The following is a 21,721-nucleotide window of genomic DNA, read 5'->3' as shown; positions in this document are numbered from 1 at the left end:
TTTAGCCTTGCCCCGACGAAGGACGGCGGGCGAGAGCTCGCTGAGTGGCGACGTCCAAGGTCCACTCCCAGCAAGGGGCGTCACGGCAAGAGTACCAATGTGAAGGATAACCTGCTGCTGCAGCCAAAGCCAGAACATTCCTGACTTGTTAATGCTGACTTGTTACTTTTGACTTGGTGAGATCAGAACACATTAATTCATGGGACAATAGAAGCGTTATTCCAGCAGAAAGGTTCCAGGCAGCGCTTCCTCACTGCTCTTCTTTTACTTTACATTTTACATCCACTGGTTTGGAGGCGTTTCCTCCATGTGAGTGTTTCCTGTTGGAATATTAATTCATCACTGTGATGACAGGAGTTCTGTTTGTGCAGCTGTGTCAGTGTGAGTATTATTATTAAGCTCATTATTCTAGATCAACCCTCGTGGAGCCAAAGAAGCTTGGAACAAGTCAAGAACAAGAACAAGAACATCCTTTATCCTCAGTGACCAGGATTTATTGATTCTGTCACAAAGATTGTCCTAAATACTTTCTCCTCTCTTCTCTGCTGCAGCTCAGCACTTAACCCTACCACCAATCACCATCATTTAAGAATGGGCGGGGCATTTTCCTAGAGACCTGATTGGTCAGGATGCGCAGCTTTCATGCTCTGTAGGTAAACATCAGAGTACCGAGGTGATTTATTGTCATATCGCCCGAGGCTCATGTGTGGCGGTTGGTTTGCATGTATGTACATGTTCCAGCCGGAACCCAATAAAACTTGGTCAAATCCGACGCTGGACTAAAAGGAAAATCCATCTTGTTTTTGTCTGAGGAATCACTGCAGGTGATTACATTAGTACAGCGTTAACCAGGAGCCGTTTTATTGAAATGACTGCTCCTGGACAATTTCTATATTCTGCTTTTCTTCAAAAAACTTTTCTCATTAATGTTTTGTAAAGTCATTCTTCCTAAACTTGAACTGTGAAACAAGAAGCTGCTGCCACACTATCTACTGGATGGGACTGGACTGGACTGGACTGGCCTGGCCTGGACTAGACTAGACTAGACTAGACTAGACTAGACTAGACTAGACTAGACTAGACTGGCCTGGACTAGACTAGACTAGACTAGACTAGACTAGACTAGACTAGATTGGACTGGACTGGACTGGACTGGACTGGCCTGGACTGGACTGGACTGGACTGGACTGGACTGGACTGGACTGGCCTGGTCTGGCCTGGACTAGACTAGACTAGACTAGACTAGACTAGACTGGACTGGACTGGACTGGACTGGACTGGACTGGACTGGTGAGAATGCTGCAAACGCTGTTGTGAAGGACGCAGTGGCTGAGTGGCTTCAAACAAATCAGCATTATTGATGAACCCCAGCAGCTCTAAGTCACTGCTGCATTGTTTTCTTGATATTCTATTCCTTTCAGTCTGACACAAGATGACTTATTTAAAATTAACAAAATGTAGTTGTACTGTCACCTTCTACCCATCTTCACTATTCTTAAACTATCATTAACATATTTATTAAACCTATTATTAGAATTATTATCAAACCTATTATTAAAATAATTATTAAAATTATTGTTAAAAGTGATAAAAGTGGTGCATCCCATCATCTTACGAGATGGACGGAGGCCGACGACAATGAAGATTATTATTGAAACTATTATTTTAATTATTATTAAATTGATTATTACAATTATTATAAAAACAATTATTAAAACTGTTAATGCAATATTATTAAACCATTATTGAAATGATTATTAAAACGTATTAAATATATAATTAAAACGATAATCAAACCATTATTAACATGATTATTAAAACTATTCATAAAATACTTATTAAACACATTATTATATAATAATTAAATATAATTAAGTACATAAATGTGTCATTAAATCATTTATTAAATTGTGATTAATTAATACAAATGGGAATTAATGACTTAAATGTGTAATTAATCAAATAATTGTAATTAATTAAAATACCAATTCATTTTATGTTATAGACATTTACAATAATTTCTCTATTTAATTAATCATTTCATAGTCTAAATGTGCCAAAATCAAATAAATCACTACAGTGTTAAATAATTAAATGTGTCATTAACTACTTAAAATTGGAATTAAATATATAAATGTGTCATTAAATGTGTCATTACTTAAAATATGAATTCATTTTATGTCAAAAACATATCTAATTAAATCAATTACAGTACATAGTGATGTTAGCTTGATAGCTGTGTGAGCTGTGTTTGCTCTGTTAACTTGTTAACTTGTTAGCTTGGTTAGTTTTGTGAGCTGTGATAGCTCGGCGAGTTGTGTTTGCTGTATTAGCTTGTTAGCCCAGTAAGCTTTGTTAGCTCTGTTGCCCGTGTTAGCTTGGTTAACTGTGTTAGGTTGTTAGCTATGTTGGCTTGATAAACTGAGATTGTTAGCTGGCTTAGCTGTGTGAGCTTGTTAGCATGTTAGCTCGACGAGTCTCTGATTAAAGCAGACCCTTGCAGACCAGTATTCATGATGGTCGAGCTCTTCCATCGACCATAACTATTCACAAATACAGCACCACCTGGTGGATGGACAGGAAGTACGTGCTCCACTCAGCTTGAAACCTTTAATGTATGATCAAGTCGGCCCTCATCACATCCACAGGCCAAAATATACCTCCAGTCGCAACGCCACCTGGAGCACATGCGTCCAATGACCAGCAAGGATGTGAGGTCCACACTGCTGGCAGCTTCAATTGATGAGTAATGTCTTGGTATTGTATTGTAATGTGATGGACACATGGCGAGAGAGGTTGGAACCCTCGTGGCTGATACTGGTCCTTCTTCTGGGGCGAAGAGACGAAGAGGAGGAGGAACTTTTCGTCCCCGCCGAGCCACCCAGCATGAGGACGACGGCTGCAGTATGTGCAGGGTGGCGTTCCGCCATTGCTCACTGTCATAATGACACATGGGCTGATGGGCTAGTTTGTGCTGACAAAAGAGCCTCCATTCTCACTCTTTTCTTCCTTCTATCTCTTTCAGGCCATCACACAGACAAATACATCAGCCTGCGTATTGAAAGCACCTAAATCTTGTTTTAAGAGGCTCGCCCTCTCCTGCACGCTGTCACACAAAAGCCCCTGGCTCTTATTTATTACCCCGCTCTTTGTTTGGATCTCCAGCAAAATAATAGTTTTATAGAGCGGCGTGGCTCCATGTTTGAATAAAGGTCATAAAGATAAGCTGTAGAGCCGCTTTTGCTTTGGTGTTTTGAGTTAAAACGGTTTTACTTCCAGCATCTTGTGGAATTTACAGTTAAAAAGCTGATTATAACAGGAGACCAACTCCTTTCTGTCCCACTGTGGGGATATGAAGTCCACATCCGGAACGGTTCATGGTGTGGGAACCCCATGGGAAGGCTCACAGTGTGAGAACCCCATTGTGTGGGAACCCCACGGGAAGACTCACAGTGTGGGAACCCCATTGTGTGGGAACCCCATTGTGTGGGAACCCCACAGGAAGACTCACGGTGTGGGAACCCCATTGTGTGGGAACCCCACGGGAAGACTCATGGTGTTGGAACCCCATAGGATGGTTCACGGTGTGTGTTTATCTTCATATGGAATCAGTCTGACAATGTTCTAGGTCAGCGGTCGGCAACCTTCAACAATCAAAGAGCAATTTGGACCCGTTTCACAATGAACATGACACACTGATAGCTGTGTGGCGGTTACAGGAGACGGCGTTATGGTGGTGAGAGTTGATAGCGGTGTGGTGGTTAGAGTTGATGGTGTTGTGGTGGTTAGAGTTGATGGTGTTGTGGTGATTAGAGTTGATGGTGTTGTGGTGATTAGAGTTGATGGTGTTGTGGTGATTAGAGTTGACGGTGTTGTGGTGGTTAGAGTTGACGGTGTTGTGGTGATTAGAGTTGACGGTGTTGTGGTGGTTAGAGTTGACGGTGTTGTGGTGGTTAGAGTTGACGGTGTTGTGGTGGTTAGAGTTGACGGCGTTGTGGTGGTTAGAGTTGACGGTGTTGTGGTGGTTAGAGTTGACGTGTTGTGGTGATTCGAGTCAATGGTGTTGTGGTGGTTAGTGTTGACGGTGTTGTGGTTGTGGTTAGTGTTGACGGTGTTGTGGTTGTGGTTAGTGTTGACGGTGTTGTGGTTGTGGTGAGTGTTGACGGTGTTGTGGTGGTTAGCGTTGATGGTGTCATGGCGGTGGTGAATGTTGACGGTGTTGTGGTGGTTAGAGTTGATGGTGTCGTGGCGGTGGTGAATGTTGATGGTGTTGTGGTGGTTAGAGTTGATGGTGTCGTGGTGGTGTTGAGTGTTGACGGTGTTGTGGTGGTTAGAGTTGATGGTGTATTGGCGGTGTTGAGTGTTGACGGTGGTGTGGTGGTTGGAGTTGATGGTGTCGTGGTGGTGTTGAGTGTTGACGGTGTTGTGGTGGTTAGAGTTGACGGTGTCGTGGTGGTGGTGGTGGTGAGTGTTGACGGTGTTGTGGTGGTTAGAGTTGATGGTGTTATGGTGGTGGTGGTGGTTAGAGTTGACGGTGTCGTGGTGGTGGTGGTGGTGAGTGTTGACGGTGTTGTGGTGGTTAGAGTTGATGGTGTCATGGTGGTGGTGGTGGTTAGAGTTGACGGTGTTGTGGTGGTTAGAGTTGATGGTGTCATGGTGGTGGTGGTGGTTAGAGTTGACGGTGTTGTGGTGGTTAGAGTTGATGGTGTCATGGTGGTGGTGGTGGTTAGAGTTGACGGTGTCGTGGTGGTGGTGGTGGTTAGAGTTGACGGTGTCGTGGTGTTGGTGGTGGTTAGAGTTGACGGTGTCGTGGTGGTGGTTAGAGTTGACGGTGTCGTGGTGGTGGTTAGAGTTGACGGTGTCGTGGTGGTGGTGGTGGTTAGAGTTGACGGTGTCGTGGTGGTGGTTAGAGTTGACGGTGTCGTGGTGGTGGTGGTGGTTAGAGTTGACGGTGTCGTGGTGGTGGTTAGAGTTGACGGTGTCGTGGTGGTGGTGGTGGTTAGAGTTGACGGTGTCGTGGTGGTGGTTAGAGTTGACGGTGTCGTGGTGGTGGTGGTGGTTAGAGTTGACGGTGTCGTGGTGGTGTTGGTGGTTAGAGTTGACGGTGTCGTGGTGGTGGTTAGAGTTGACGGTGTTGTGGCTCCTGCTCTTTATTATCATCATCATCATCCTGCTCTTCCTCCTTGTCGTCAGACTTACAGCTGCTCTTGTCCTGTGCTCGTCTCTGTGTGTGTGTGTGTGTGTGTGTGTGTGTGTGTGTGTGTGTGTGTGTGTGTGTGTGTGTGTGTGTGTGTGTGCGTGTGTGTGTGTGTGTGTGTGTATGTGTGAGGCATCAATCTCTTGTTTAATAGTGTTTCATTCATGCCATCACCACAGAATGAAGCTATAATTACTGTCCTTAATTGATGTGGCTGCAGCACCTTAGACGATACTTCACCCCCCCCCCCCCCCCCCCCCACACACACACACACACACACTGTACAGCCACAGCCATTCAGGGCTGTGATGGTAAATCCGATGAAGGCCGTCAGCAGAAAGCAGGTTAATTATCAGAGGGTCAAACACAAAGGCGCTGGCTCTGATGTCCCACATTAAACGGCGAAAAGAGAAATTATGATCGGGCCACTTTACTCTGCTAATCAGGAGGCAGGTTGACAGCATTAATAGATGACTCTCATTATCCTCAGATTGCATTTTAAAGTTTGGACTCATTTATCTGTGATTTTTGCTCCTCTTCCTCTCTTGTTAAGACTTTTACTGTGTGCCCGATAAAATGTGTCTCACTGACAAAGACCAGCAGCGTCTGAACTAATGTTGACATCAGCTCACCACTTCATCTTCTCTCACCTCCGTTTCTGGACAAAGAAGTCCAGCATGATCACATGAATTCAAGCCTATTCATCACAAACCCAATGAAATAAATCTGCTTTTTCTCTCCAATCAGTTTCAATAACTCACATATTTACATTAAAAACAGATTTGGTCATATCTTTCATGGTTACTTTATCTAAATGGTATAAATCCAACATGGTGTGACCGTCTTTAATTCTAGCAGAAATCAAACATTTGAATGTTTGTTTGACAGCTTCAGTAGTTGATATATTTCCATATTATAGTATTGAGGAAAGGAGTGTTTATATTTTCAGGTTCACAACATTTGGCTTTTTTAGATTCATTTGTAATTTTCATTCAAATTAAATAAAAGTCATTTTAAAGTCCTAGTGAAATGTAACACCCTATTGTGCAAAAAACGATAGTTGGGGTTCTACTTAAAAGGTTTCTCCGACTCTGCCCCACCACTGTTGTCGCATAACAAAGTTATTTGAATTTTGAATCTCCAGCCGACGAAATCGGGGGAATCCTTCTCCTTCGTGGCCATTGTGGGCGGAGCCTATGCGTGACCTCACGAGTTGGACACGATCTCGATCTGTTGTGTGGCGTTCATATTGGCTTGCGTTGTTTCCCATCTTAAATATCAAAGTTTTTACAGTGTTTTGAAGCTATAGTCTGCGTTTTCTGAGCCTTGATGAAAGATTGAGCGTGGAAGACACCAGAGAGAGGAGAAAATAAGGAGGGAAAAAAAAATCCAATGTAGCAGGATAAAGGACATGCTGGAGCTGAAGGTAAACTTGTCTTTTATTTTGCAACCGCCAAAAACCGAAAACAGAACAGCACAACACATCCAAAACGTCCCTCTCGGCTAAACACCGGAGTTAGCCAAGGCTGTGCGCCCGGGCGGCGGGAGCTGGCGCAGGGAAACGTGAGGGAAAAGGAATCCACCCTCGTCCGAGCCCAGCAGCCACAGCATATTGTCCATCAGGTCCACAGCCGAGCCGTCTCCCAAATCAGGCAGGGAAAGGAGTCTGTCCGTCCTCTCAGTGGCAGACAGCCTGCACCTCCGGAGCAGGAGCTGCTTGAGAGCGACGGGGGAGCAACAGCTGCATGGCCCGACGAGTGGACTGCTGGTCTCAGGCTGCGACCATCAGGTAATACCTGGACTCATCTTTGGTGATTCTGCGCAGTCAGAAAAGCGCTTCGACATGATCCACGAAGCCGGGTCGTTCTGACAAAAGTCAGGAAGCCTCAAAACTGCCGGCTGCTGAGGCTGAGGAGACGAGGCTGAGGAGACGAGGCTGAGGAGACGAGGCTGAGGAGACGAGGCTGAGGAGACGAGGCTGAGGAGACGAGGACGAATCGAGGACGAACAGTCTTCTGCTTCCTCAAACATGTTCCAGACGGGGTCACCGATGGCAGAACGACCCATTCTGTGTCTTCTTCATCAATCACTGGATTTAAAATGCCCGATGATGATGAAATATCGTTAAATTCAGCCTCTTCGTCGTCAAAACTCTGATCCTCCATAATGTAAACACAACTTGGCCACAGCGTGTGTCCAACTCGTGCCGTCACGCACATAACGTCTGCTACTTCCGGTCTGGTCAGAAGCAATACACCGAGCAGCCAAACTGGCGCTGTTTATCGGCTATTTTCTCGCAGATTGCCGTGTCTTAACATTTTACCCTTGAGCCAGTTAGCATAAAAATGTCCCTGGAAGCGAGAGCCAGAGTGTTTTGGAGGTCGAATTTTCATTTCCCTCGGCTTTTAAATATGAATTGTTCTTTATTCTTCACATATGAACCTGAAAAGTGTATAATATTGTATATTATAAAGTATAATATGAGGATGAAATAATCACTAATGTTTTACACATTTTGATAGGTTTTATTTAATCCACTGTTTGTGCTGATTTATATGCTTTTCTGTGAAAATCTTTAACATTTTCATTACCATTCAAACAATTTAATAAATATACATCTTGGTTTCTTGTGGCTACACCATTTGAAACTACACAAATACTAACTGTTTACACCACATTAAGCTTCTTTAGTTCTAAATTACATACAAATGGTTACAATGCAAGGTAACCTCAAACTCCTTTTATTTTTATTATTTATTCATGCAATTAAACTTTAAAATGGAAATGTGCAATTTTTTGTTGTTTAATATGAATACACTGATATTGTTTGACCTATTTTCTAATGAATTACACGCACGTCATTTGAAGTGCTATGAAGCTAAAATAAATATAAATGTTAGATTTTAACACATGAACCTAATAAATCATTACAATTATTAATAGAAAACTGTTGTGACCAAAAATTACTTTATTGATGAAATTAAAGGTAAAACAATTTGTCCATCCATCATCCATCAATCATCCATCCATTAATCACCCATCCATCCATCATCCATTCATCCATCAATCATCCATCAATCATCCATCCATTCATCCATCAATCATCCATCCATCATACATCATCCGTCCACCATCCATCCATTCACCCAGAGACCCTGGACCCACCTCGGTCCTCCTCCCAGGTCTGGACTGGTGAACCTCTAAAAGAGGTCTATGATCAGATGAACCTCCTCAGCTGACTCCTCTCAATGTGGAGGAGCAGCGGCTCTACTTTCAGTTTGTCACTCTATCACTCTGTCACTCTATCACTTCATTACTCTATCACTATCATTCTATCACTGTCACTCTGTCACTATCACTCTTTCACTCTGTCACTCTATCAGTCTATCACTGTCACTCAGTGCCATAGTGAGGGTGGAGGTGAACCACAGTGAGGGAGGAGGTGATCCACAGTGAGGGAGGAGGTGAACCACAGTGAGGGAGGAGGTGATCCACAGTGAGGGTGGAGGTGATCCACAGTGAGGGAGGAGGTGAACCACAGTGAGGGTGGAGGTGATCCACAGTGAGGGAGGAGGTGAACCACAGTGAGGGTGGAGGTGATCCACAGTGAGGGTGGAGGTGATCCACAGTGAGGGAGGAGGTGAACCACAGTGAGGGAGGAGGTGAACCACAGTGAGGGTGGGGGTGATCCACAGTGAGGGTGAAGGTGAACCACAGTGAGGGAGGAGGTGAACCACAGTGAGGGAGGAGGTGATCCACAGTGAGGGTGGAGGTGAACCACAGTGAGGGAGGAGGTGAACCACAGTGAGGGAGGAGGTGAACCACAGTGAGGGAGGAGGTGATCCACAGTGAGGGAGGAGGTGAACCACAGTGAGGGTGGAGGTGATCCACAGTGAGGGTGGAGGTGAACCACAGTGAGGGTGGAGGTGATCCACAGTGAGGGAGGAGGTGAACCACAGTGAGGGAGGAGGTGAACCACAGTGAGGGTGGGGGTGAACCACAGTGACGGAGGAGGTGATCCACAGTGAGGGAGGAGGTGATCCACAGTGAGGGAGGAGGTGATCCACAGTGAGGGTGGAGGTGAACCACAGTGAGGGAGGAGGTGAACCACAGTGAGGGTGGGGGTGAACCACAGTGAGGGAGGAGGTGATCCACAGTGAGGGAGGAGGTGAACCACAGTGAGGGAGGAGGTGAACCACAGTGAGGGAGGAGGTGATCCACAGTGAGGGTGGAGGTGAACCACAGTGAGGGAGGAGGTGAACCACAGTGAGGGTGGGGGTGAACCACAGTGAGGGAGGAGGTGAACCACAGTGAGGGTGGGGGTGATCCACAGTGAGGGAGGAGGTGAACCACAGTGAGGGAGGAGGTGAACCACAGTGAGGGTGGGGGTGAACCACAGTGACGGAGGAGGTGATCCACAGTGAGGGAGGAGGTGAACCACAGTGAGGGAGGAGGTGAACCACAGTGAGGGAGGAGGTGATCCACAGTGAGGGTGGAGGTGAACCACAGTGAGGGAGGAGGTGAACCACAGTGAGGGAGGAGGTGAACCACAGTGAGGGAGGAGGTGAACCACAGTGAGGGTGGAGGTGAACCACAGTGAGGGTGGAGGTGAACCACAGTGAGGGTGGGGATGCAGGCCGAACAGTAAACCTCAGCTCTCAGCTCCTCTTCACCATAATGGTCCTACAGTGACTGTTACTGAAACTGTGTGTCTGAACCCAACTGAGGAAAGTTCTCTAGATGTTGTCCTGGTTCCTCGGTGACCTCCTGGACCAGTCGTCACTGGGTTCTTGGGTGACTCTTACTCCACTCCTCCTCCATCACTCCTGGATAAGACCCAGAGATACTTATACACATAGACATAAACACTAGATGCCTCTCAGCGCTGTCTGTGAAGTGCCTACAGCACCGCCATCTTGGGGAGGTCTCCAGCTAAACAAAAGCATTCCAGGCTAGAAAATGCACAAAAACAATCGTAGCTCACTTGCTAGTCCAGTGGTTCTCAATTATTTTCTGTCATGCCCCCCCTAGAGGACAGAATTTTTTTCAGCCCCCCCCCCCCCCCCCCCCGAATTGTACTACCATTGAGAACTTGATCATATTTATTTATTTATCTGTATAAACCACTGTATGAGTTGCTGGCACCAGCATTCTGCATGCAATCGCCTGACTATCAAAATAAATTAATAAAATGAGCTGAGAACAACTTAAAGCAATTTCCAAGTTTAGTTTATGAATTGTGATTCTCAAAACAGAAAAAGTGCAAATGATTCACTGGGATGTGCATTTTTAAAAACTTAACACAGTAACATTCAAAACTTTAAACAGTAAGATGTTCTGCTAGTTGTTCTTGGAGGTCGTCTGAAATGTCAGATATACGTCTCCCGACCGTGTCATTAGAAAGAGGGACAGTCTTCAGTGTCTCTCATTAGAAAGAGGGACAGTCTTCAGTGCCTCAGCACTTTTCTCACCGAGCATGATTGTGACCATGTCCAATGCTGCGGGGAGGATTAGCTCCTCTGCTATGGTGTGAGGTTTTTTGCACCTTGCGATGTGGTGGGCAACTTTGTAAGAGGCTAACAGGCTTCTTTGTTTACTGATGCCGCGCTGACACAATGAGCGGCTTGTTGGCCATACTCATGGACTTTACCATGAAACAACTCCAGTGGCTTACTGACATAACTGGTGTATGGTCTCCAGGTGTATGGTGTATGGTCTCCAGGTGTATGGTGCATGGTCTCCAGGTGTATGGTGTATGGTCTCCAGGTGTATGGTGTATGGTCTCCAGGTGTATGGTCTCCAGGTGTATGGTCTCCAGGTGTATGGTGTATGGTCTCCAGGTGTATGGTGTATGGTCTCCAGGTGTATGGTGTATGGTGTCCAGGTGTCGTCTTCATTTATTTGGTTTCATGCTGTCCTGCCAGAGTTTTTAGGCATAAAACACAAACGGGTGTTTCCTGGTTCCCGACGTGTTCACGGTAAACCCAAGGGCGATGTAGCATCGTCATATCTCCTGCTCTTACTAGCTTTATGTTTACTCTCACCTGTTTTCTTTTGCTCTGACGCCTCATCCTTTTTTCTTTTCACTCCTGTCAGAAACTTCTCCACCTCTCCTCCTCCTCCGCCAGCTCTGTACACCGGTGTTCATGTGTAGTACTTCTTCTTCTCTACTGGTTGAACAGGCAGCCTGTTGATTAGTTTGAGCACTGCTGCCACCTAGTGGCTGGAGGCCCTTTTTTTATTGTTCAAGCATGAATAAAGACACTAATACTGAAAGTCGCGCCCGCCTCGCGCCCCCCCTGACACCCCACCACGCCCCCCCAGGGGGGCGCGCCCCACCATTTGAGAAGCACTGTGCTCGTCCAAGTACCAACACAAATAATACTTCATTGTAAAGCTGAGGTAAAGCTTTATCTCATGGAGGAATCATTGGGAGGGGGGAGAGTTTTAAAAAATTGGAAGATGAGTAAAGCTGGGAGAAATAAACTAATTTAATTAAAATTTTAATTAATTAATCTGGTGAGTGTCAAAGGAAGCCTCAAAGCATCCTTAAACAAAGGGGTCCATGGCAAACTACCCCCCTCTCAAAATTAAATCAAATCAACAACTACCATCTTCTTGGACTCAGAAACCAAGGTGTCCTGGTCATTCCTTCACCAGGGACTGTGCAGTGAAACCCACAGCTGAACGTTACAGTAGGCGAATGGCGAACGACCAATCAGCAACCAAACAACTGAAAATGTTTGGCTAAAGGAAGTGAAGATATTTTGGACTTGGGAGTGCATGTCATAGGCCAGGGGTGGGCAATCCTGGTCCTGGAGGGCTGCAGCCCTGCACGTTTTAGATGTCTCCTCACACCAATACAGCTGACAGCAATTAGTGGCTCTTTGAAACTTTGCTTCTCTGACTTTCTCAAGTCACTTTTTGTGGGTCGGTTAGTAGTGGAAAGAAAAAATATATGATTGGCAAAGTTTTCCTTGAAGTCCAAATTTGATTTAATTTTGGAGTGGGGGGTGGTTTGAGACTTTTCCCCCCTCCCGATGATTCCTCCATGGGGTGTCCACGGGACAGAGCTGTTCCTCATCTTTAAAATAAAGTATTATTTTTGTTGCAACATGGACGAGCAAGCAAGCTACAATTGTTTTTGTTGATTTTCTAGCCTGGAATGTTTAGTACAAGCTGGAGACCTCCCCAACATGGCCGCGCTGTAGGTACGTCCGGTCAACAGGCATTGGTAGTCCGTGAGGCATCTTAGTGTTTTATATCTATGGTTATACTCCTCCACTTGGATTGTGGCCTTGTCATGGCAGAAGAGCTTGCTGTTCGAGTGACCTTCAGAGCTGTGCCGTCTGGAGTTCATGCTCCTGGTAGGGTCAGCTGGTTGGGTGTCATGGTCCTGGTAGGGTCACCTCTTTGGGTCTCATGCTCCTGGAAGGGTTTCGTGCTACTGGTAGGTTCACATGGTAGGATCACATGCTCCTGGTAGGGTCCCATGCTTCTGGTAGAGTCACCTGGTAGGATCTTATTCTCCTGGTAGGGTCACCTGGTAGGGCCATATCATGCTAGTAGGGTCCCATGCACCTGGCAGGGTCACAGCAGTAGCAGCAGCAGCAGCAGCAGTAGTAGCAGTAGCAGTAGAAGTGGCAGTGGCAGTGGCAGTGGCAGTGGCAGTAGCAGCAGTAGTTAGCAGCAGCAGCAGCAGCAGCAGCAGTAGTAGTAGCAGTAGCAGTAGTAGTAGCAGTAGCAGTAGCAGTAGCAGTGGCAGTGGCAGTGGCAGTGGCAGTGGCAGTAGCAGTAGCAGCAGCAGCAGCAGCAGCAGTAGTAGCAGTAGCAGTAGCAGTAGCAGTAGCAGTAGTAGTAGCAGTAGTAGTAGCAGTAGCAGCAGCAGCAGCAGCAGCAGCAGCAGCAGCAGCAGTAGTAGCAGTAGCAGTAGCAGTAGCAGCAGTAGTAGCAGTAGCAGTAGCAGTGGCAGTAGCAGTGGCAGTAGCAGCAGTAGTTAGCAGCAGCAGCAGCAGCAGCAGCAGTAGTAGCAGTAGCAGTAGCAGTAGTAGTAGCAGTAGCAGTAGCAGTAGCAGTGGCAGTGGCAGTGGCAGTAGCAGCAGCAGCAGCAGCAGCAGTAGTAGCAGTAGCAGTAGCAGTAGCAGTGGCAGTAGCAGTGGCAGTGGCAGTAGCAGTAGCAGTGGCAGTAGCAGTAGCAGTGGCAGTGGCAGTGGCAGTAGCAGTTGCAGTAGTAGCAGCAGTAGCAGTAGCAGTAGCAGTAGCAGTGGCAGTAGCAGCAGCAGTAGTAGCAGTAGCAGTAGCAGTAGCAGTAGCAGTGGCAGTGGCAGTAGCAGCAGCAGTAGTAGCAGTAGCAGTAGCAGTAGCAGTAGCAGTAGCAGTAGCAGCAGTAGTAGCAGTAGCAGTAGCAGTAGCAGTGGCAGTAGCAGCAGCAGTAGTAGCAGTAGCAGTAGCAGTAGCAGTAGCAGTAGCAGTAGCAGTACCAGTGGCAGTGACAGTAGCAGCAGCAGTAGTAGCAGTAGCAGTAGCAGTAGTAGCAGTAGCAGTAGCAGTAGCAGTAGCAGTAGCAGTAGCAGTGGCAGTGGCAGCAGCAGTAGTAGCAGTAGCAGTAGCAGTAGCAGTAGCAGTAGCAGTAGCAGTAGCAGTAGCAGTAGCAGTAGTAGTAGTAGTAGCAGTAGCAGTAGCAGCAGTAGTAGCAGTAGCAGTAGCAGTAGCAGTAGCAGTAGCAGTCGCAGTGGCAGTAGCAGTAGCAGTCGCAGTGGCAGCAGCAGCAGCAGTAGTAGCAGTAGCAGTAGCAGTAGCAGTAGCAGTAGCAGTAGCAGCAGTAGTAGCAGTAGCAGTAGCAGTAGCAGTAGCAGTGGCAGTAGCAGTAGCAGTCGCAGTGGCAGCAGCAGCAGCAGTAGTAGCAGTAGCAGTAGCAGCAGTAGTAGCAGTAGCAGTAGCAGTAGCAGCAGGTCATGGAGGAAGCGAGGCTCTAGGAATGATAGCAGACTGTTTTCTCTGCAGGGACTCCAGTGAACCGGATTCCCATCATGGCCAAGCAGGTGCTGGACCTCTACCTGCTCTACAAGCTGGTCACTGACAAGGGCGGCTTAGTGGAAGTCATCAATAAGAAAATATGGCGAGAGATCACCAAAGGCCTGAACCTGCCTACCTCCATCACCAGTGCAGCATTCACTCTGCGAACACAGTGAGTCCCCCACTACACAATGCCAACTATGCTCTGAACTCTGGAATGAAGAGAAGAGAAGCTGGTCGCTGCCACATGGTGTGAATGTGTCTCTAATCTAAATCAATCTCGATCTGCGCTTTATTCAGCATCACGGCTGAGACATAGTCTCACTGTGTGTGTGTGTGTGTGTGTGTGTGTGTGTGTGTGTGTGTGTGTGTGTGTGTGTGTGTGTGTGTGTGTTTCAGGTATATGAAGTACCTGTATCCGTACGAATGTGACAAGCGGGGGCTGAGTTCGCCAGGCGAGCTTCAGGCAGCCATTGACAGCAACCGGCGGGAAGGCCGCAGACAGAGCTACAGCTCCGCCCTCTTCAACTACTCCCCGGTGGCCACGCCCACTCTGCTGTCCTCGCCAAAGATTCCCATGTCCCACCTGACGCACCTGTCCATGTCCTCACACAGCATGGCACAGGTGCCCGTCATCAAGACAGGTGAGACAGGGGACATCACGCATAGCAACACCACATCAGTCTGGATCCACTCTGGATTTACTCAGGATTCAGTCTGGATTCGGTCTGGATTCAGTTTGGATTCAGTCTTGATTCAGTCTGCATTCACTTTGGATTAATTTTGGAGTGACTGTGGATACACTCTGGATTCACTTTGGATTCAGTCTTGATCCAGTCTTCATCTACCCTGGAGTCACTCTCGGTTCATACCAGATTTACTCTGGATCCAGTCTTGATTGACTCTGGATCAAGTCTGGATTCACTCTCTATTCAGTCTGGATTCACTCTGGTTTCACTCTGGTTTCACTCTGGTTTCACTCTGGATTCACTCTGGATTCACTGGGCTCTCGTCATCCTATTACTGTTTTCTCCTCTCATCGATTCGTTCATTCATCCCTCCATCATGTGAAGGTTGCAGTGGGCCGGGCTGTTTCAGTGTGAACGCAGGCTGGCGGTTGTTCAGGAGTAGAATCAACCTGCAGGCAGAAGCAGCTGGATTTAGTTTGTGACAAGATGAACTGAAGTTCCAACATCATGAAGAGAACAGTGGAACCAGAGAGCACACTAATACTAGCATTTTGCACAAAGTTCAAAACAATTCCTCATAGTTATGAGTGTTATAACATAGATATTTATATTTTTTTGTATCTGGCTCACAAGACCAACGTTTTTCATTCAACTGCTCAAAGCTACAGGTCGACTTCTGAGGCTCAGGTGCAGAAATCAAACCAGCAACCTCAACTTTATAAAACTGAACCAGGTGAAGTCTGGAGCCGTGTGGAGTCTGAGGAGGAGTCAGGGACCATTTTACTGGCTGGCAGGAGGGGGGTGGGGCAGAGTGGGGCGGAGCCAAGACAATCCAGGGTGAACTCTCAGATCACCTGGTGACGATGGGGGCGGAGCCAAGACAATCCAGGGTGAACTCTCAGATCACCTGGTGACGATGGGGGCGGCGCCAAGACAATCCAGGGTGAACTCTCAGATCACCTGGTGACGATGGGGGCGGAGCCAAGACAATCCAGGGTGAACTCTCAGATCACCTGATGGTAGCAGTGCAAGCGCTCATCACCTGGTGTCTGCAGCTGAACCAGAATCAACCCTTCCTCTAAAGCTGCTGTTCCACTGCAGTACGTGGCAGAGCGGGAGGTTATGGTACGGCAGAACGCACCCAGGTCCAACTCTGTCTCCGGTCCCACCACAGGAAGTACGGGAAAATGTAGGCGTGGTTGTGATCGACTCGGAGACGCCCTGCGAAGAACAAAGAAGCCGCCGTCCGAGTCATTTTCTGTGACTCAGGTTAAACTTTCTCATGAGCCCCGTTTCCACCGCACACAAGTGCCGGGACGGAGCAGAGCGGTACGGAGCGGTACGGAATAGAGGCCTCGACCGAAATTTTGGGTCGCGTTTCCACCACAGAGAGGAGCTTTAAAAGTGGGCGGGGCTTAAGAGCTCCGCAGAAATGTGACATTACAACAGAAAGAAAGTCGGCAGATCTTGATCTTATGAGTCCTCTGTTGTTGTTTACATCCTCCACTTTCTGTTATTTTTTGCAGCAGGAAAAAAAAAAAAGTACTTTTTGCAGCGGCAGAGCTGCTGCCGCAACTTCCGTGTTTGTTGTGAGAGAGCGAACGCTCTGGCCACTTGCTGGTGACTTGGGGCGACGTGCCCCGCACTCGAGCACTGCGGTTGAACAGAACGCTGACCGCCTCTGGGAAGCGGAGCTGCCGGAGCGCGATCAACGCCGGAGCCGAAAGCTCCAGACTCCGGTGTCCCGGACGCGCATCCACACCACAGCGAGCGCTATGCTGCAAACAGAAAACTCCAACGCGATGCAAAGTCCCTCCCCCCGGTCTCCCCCTGCCTCAAGTCGCTCTTTCACCACAAACACTAAAGTTGAGCAGCAAAGAAAAGAAAAGGAAAAAAAAAACCAACCAGAGCAAAGCTGACCACACTGACAGCAGAGGATTCATCCAGCTGACATATTAACATATTGAGGGCGTGTTGTAAATCACTGACCAATCAGCAGACAGCTCCTCAAACTCAGACCCGTTCCATGGTCCCCGGCACCCCAACGGAAGGGGAGCGGAAAATTGGCCGCCTTTGGAGCGGTCTGGAGCGGTTTAGACCCCATTCCTGTGGTGACACGCGAACCGGAGCGGTTTAGACCGGTCTAGCCCGGCACTTTTTGTGCGGTGGAAACGGGGCTATGGTGAACAGCAGTGTCCATCTCCTGCTGAAGCTCCTCCTCCTGTTCCTGAGAGGAGGAGCTCCTGTTGAAGCTCCGCCTCCTGTTACTGAGAGGAGTAACAGGAGGACCTCGTTAAAAGACCACCATGTTGTGTCGCGCCGATGTTTCAATCAACCAGTTAACAAAACAACCAGTGAGCAAAGTGGAGAATGTAAACAACAACGGAGGTTTACTACCGATTAAACATTTCAATATTGTGAGTAAGAGGAGAGTAGCGATCATCACTGACCAATCAGAGGAGGAGGAAGCTGCAGAACCAGACTCAGAAGAGGAGGACCTGCAGAACCAGTCCCAGAGGAGAAACCTGCAGAACCGGACTCAGAGGAGGAACCTGCAGAATCAGACTCGGAGGAGGAACCTGCAGAACCAGACCCAGAGGAGGAGGAACCTGCAGAACCAGACCCAGAGAAGGAGGAACCTGCAGACCCAGGCTCAGAGGAGGGGGAACCTGCAGAACCAGACCCAGAGGAGGAGGAACCTGCAGAACCAGACCCAGAGAAGGAGGAACCTACAGAACCAGACCCAGAGTAGGAGAAACCTCCAGGTTCCTCCTGCAGAACCTTATCAAAAGCTCAATGACAGTCAAAGTAAAGTCGTTTTAGAATTATTGGGGACCGATCCTGAGAGGAGCAAGCACAATACAGTTTGACGTGAAAGTATTTATTTTTATTTTACTTTCACATTTTCTCCATCGGCAGCTCTGAACCTGTATGTCCTGACTTTCCAAATAAAAGCCCCAAAGCTTGTTTATCAAAAATGTGTGTTCTCCAGTGGTTTCTCCAGTGTTTTCCACAGTGTTCTCCAGCATGTTCTCCAGTGTGTTCTACAGTGTTCACTAGTTTGTTCTCCAGCATGTTCTCCAGCGTGTTCTCCAGTGTTCTCCAATGTGTTCTCCAGTGTGTTCTCCAGCATGTTCTCCAGTGTGTTCTACAGTGTTCACTAGTTTGTTCTCCAGCGTTCTCGAGCATGTTCTCCAGCGTGTTCTCCAGTGTTCTCCAGCATGTTCTCCAATGTGTTCTCCAGTGTTCTCCAGCATGTTCTCCAGTGTGTTCACCAGTGTGTTCTCCAGTGTGTTCTCCAGCGTGTTCTCCAGTGTGTTCTCCAGCATTCTCCAGTGTGTTCTCCAGCGTTCTCCAGTGTGTTCTCCATTGTGTTCTCCAGTGTGTTCTCCAGTGTTTTCTCCTGCATGTTCTCCAGTGTGTTCTACAGTGTTCACTAGTTTGTTCTCCAGCGTTCTCGAGCATGTTCTCCAGCGTGTTCTCCAGTGTTCTCCAGCATGTTCTCCAATGTGTTCTCCAATGTTCTCCAGCATGTTCTCCAGTGTGTTCACCAGTGTGTTCTCCAGCATGTTCTCCAGTGTGTTCTCCAGCGTTCTCCAGTGTGTTCTCCATTGTGTTTTCCAGTGTGTTCTCCAGTGTTCTCCAGAATGTTCTCCAGCGTGTTCTCCAGTGTGTTCTACAGTGTGTTCTTCAGTGTTTTCTCCTGCGTGTTCTCCAGTGTGTTCTACAGTGTTCACTAGTTTGTTCTCCAGCATTCTCCAGCATGTTCTCCAGTGTTCTCCAGCGTGTTCTCCAGCGTGTTCTCCCGCATGTTCTCCAGTGTGTTCTCCAGTGTGTTCTCCAGTGTGTTCTCCAGTGTTTTCTCCTGCATGTTCTCCAGTGTGTTCTACAGTGTTCACTAGTTTGTTCTCCAGCGTTCTCGAGCATGTTCTCCAGCGTGTTCTCCAGTGTTCTCCAGCATGTTCTCCAGCGTGTTCTCCAGTGTTCTCCAGCATGTTCTCCAGTGTGTTCACCAGTGTGTTCTCCAGCGTTCTCCAGCATGTTCTCCAGTGTGTTCTCCAGCGTTCTCCAGTATGTTCTCCATTGTGTTCTCCAGTGTGCTCTCCAGTGTTCTCCAGAGTGTTCTCCAGTGTGTTCTCCAGTGTTCACCAGCGTATTCTCCAGTGTGTTCTCCAGTGTGTTCGACAGTGTTCACCAGCGTGTTCTCCAGTGTGTTCTACAGTGTTCACCAGTGTGTTCTCCAGCATGTTCTCCAGTGTGTTCTCCAGTGTTCTCCAGCGTGTTCTCCAGTGTGTGTCAGTGACAGTGTGCAGTGTGTCTCTCTCCTCCAGAGGAGCCCATGATGAGTGGCCTTCCCGGCCGGATGGCCGTCCCTGTGTCTCCGGCCCGGGCGGCCCAGGCGGCAGCAGCAGTGCAGGCGGCGGCGGCTCTGGAGCAGCTGAGGGAGAAGCTGGAAGGCGGAGAACCTCCAGAGAAGAAGATGATGCTGGTGGCAGAAGAACAGCAGAGGATGATGCAGCACGCTCTGCAGCACAACCTGCTGGCCATGGCCACACAGCTGCCCCTCAACATCAAGCTCAACAACCGAGGTCTCTCTCTCTCTCTCTCTCTCTCTCTCTCTCTCTCTCTCTCTCTCTCTCTCTCTCTCTCTCTCTCTCTCTCTCTCTCTCTCTCTCTCTCTCTCTCTCTCTCTCTCTCTCTCTCTCTCTCTCTCTCTCTCTCTCTCTCTCTCTCTCTCTCTCTCACACACACACACACACACACACACCTCCTGCTACTCCTCAGATTACTTTTCTTTAGAAACCCCAAATTACATTAAAACGTATTTGTTGATCTAAAATTCACAACTCAGTACGAATTAAATTTTTTTAAATGAATTTTGGACTGTGGAGGGTGTTAACACTGTGGAGGGTGTTAACACTGTGGAGTTTGTTAATGCTGTGGAGGGTGTTAACACTGTGGAGTGTTAACACTATGGAGAGTGTTAACACTGTGGAGTTTGTTAATGCTGTGGAGGGTGTTAACACTGTGGAGTGTTAATACTGTGGAGGGTGTTAACACTGTGGAGTTTGTTAATGCTGTGGAGGGTGTTAACACTGTGCAGTGTTAACCCTGTGTAGGGCGTTTACACTGTGGAGGGTGTTAACACTGTGGAGTGTTAACCCTGTGGAGGGCGTTAACACTGTGGAGGGTGTTAACACTGTGGAGGGTGTTAACACTGTGGAGTTTGTTAATGCTGTGGAGGGTGTTAACACTGTGGAGTGTTAATACTGTGGAGGGTGTTAACACTGTGGGGTGTATTCACGCTGTGGAGGGTGTTAACACTGTGGAGTGTTAACCCTGTGTAGGGCGTTAACACTGTGGAGGGTGTTAACCCTGTGGAGGGTCTTAACACTGTTTAGTGTTAATGCTGTGGACGGTGTTAACACTGCAGTGTATTAACGCTGTGGAGGGTGTTAACACTGTGGAGTGTTAATGCTGTGGAGGGTGTTAACACTGTGGAGTGTATTAATGCTGTGGAGGGTGTTAACACTTTGGAGGGTGTTAACACTGTGGAGTGTATTAATACTGTGGAGGGTGTTAACACTGTGGAGTGTATTAACGCTGTGGAGGGTCTTAACACTGTTTAGTGTTAATGCTGTGGAGGGTGTTAACACTGGAGTGTATTAACGCTGTGGAGGGTGTTAACACTGTGGAGTGTTAATGCTGTGGAGGGTGTTAACACTGTGGAGTGTATTAATGCTGTGGAGGGTGTTAACACTTTGGAGGGTGTTAACACTGTGGAGTGTTAATGCTGTGGAGGGTGTTAACACTGGAGTGTATTAATGCTATGGAGGGTGTTAACCCTGTGGAGGGTCTTAACACTGTTTAGTGTTAATGCTGTGGAGGGTGTTAACACTGGAGTGTATTAACGCTGTGGAGGGTGTTAACACTGTGGAGTGTTAATGCTGTGGAGGGTGTTAACACTGTGGAGTGTATTAATGCTGTGGAGGGTGTTAACACTTTGGAGGGTGTTAACACTGTGGAGTGTTAATGCTGTGGAGGGTGTTAACACTGGAGTGTGTTAACGCTGTGGAGGGTGTTAATACTGTGGAGTGTATTAATGCTGTGGAGGGTGTTAACACTGTGGAGTGTATTAATGCTGTGGAGGGTGTTAACACTGTGGAGGGTGTTAACACTGTGGAGTGTTGATGCTGTGGAGGGTGTTAACACTGTGGAGTGTATTAATACTGTGGAGTACTGTCTGCTGCTCCAGTGTGACATCACGTCTATCTGCTGCTCCAGTGTGACATCACATCTGTCTGCTGCTCCAGTGTGACATCACGTCTGTCTGCTGCTCCAGTGTGACATCACGTCTATCTGCTGCTCCAGTGTGACATCACGTCTATCTGCTGCTCCAGTGTGACATCACGTCTGTCTGCTGCTCCAGTGTGACATCACGTCTGTCTGCTGCTCCAGTGTGACATCACGTCTGTCTGCTGCTCCAGTGTGACATCACGTCTGTCTGCTGCTCCAGTGTGACATCACGTCTATCTGCTGCTCCAGTGTGACATCACGTCTATCTGCTGCTCCAGTGTGACATCACGTCTATCTGCTGCTCCAGTGTGACATCACGTCTATCTGCTGCTCCAGTGTGACATCACGTCTATCTGCTGCTCCAGTGTGACATCACGTCTGTCTGCTGCTCCAGTGTGACATCACGTCTATCTGCTGCTCCAGTGTGACATCACGTCTATCTGCTGCTCCAGTGTGACATCACGTCTGTCTGCTGCTCCAGTGTGACATCACGTCTGTCTGCTGCTCCAGTGTGACATCACGT

General features: G+C 47.8%; 1 protein-coding gene across 1 annotated transcript in view; it reads left to right on the top strand.

Annotated features, from left to right (window-relative positions):
• Positions 1 to 21,721, top strand: part of arid3c (AT rich interactive domain 3C (BRIGHT-like)) — a gene marked incomplete at both ends in the record, with an annotated part of 83,817 nt that overhangs the window by 53,188 nt on the left and 8,908 nt on the right. The window contains 3 exons of the mRNA XM_080499225.1: positions 14,201 to 14,384; positions 14,612 to 14,856; positions 19,233 to 19,490. Coding sequence (XP_080355351.1) covers positions 14,201 to 14,384; positions 14,612 to 14,856; positions 19,233 to 19,490 — 687 coding nt within the window. The remainder of the gene's footprint in view (positions 1 to 14,200; positions 14,385 to 14,611; positions 14,857 to 19,232; positions 19,491 to 21,721) is intronic.

Source organism: Blennius ocellaris (assembly GCF_963422515.1).
Source record: "Blennius ocellaris genome assembly, chromosome: 7".
Classification (NCBI taxonomy): Eukaryota; Metazoa; Chordata; class Actinopteri; order Blenniiformes; family Blenniidae; genus Blennius; species Blennius ocellaris.
The sequence above is the reverse complement of the archived record's forward strand: the minus strand, read 5'-3'. Positions and strand labels throughout refer to the sequence as shown.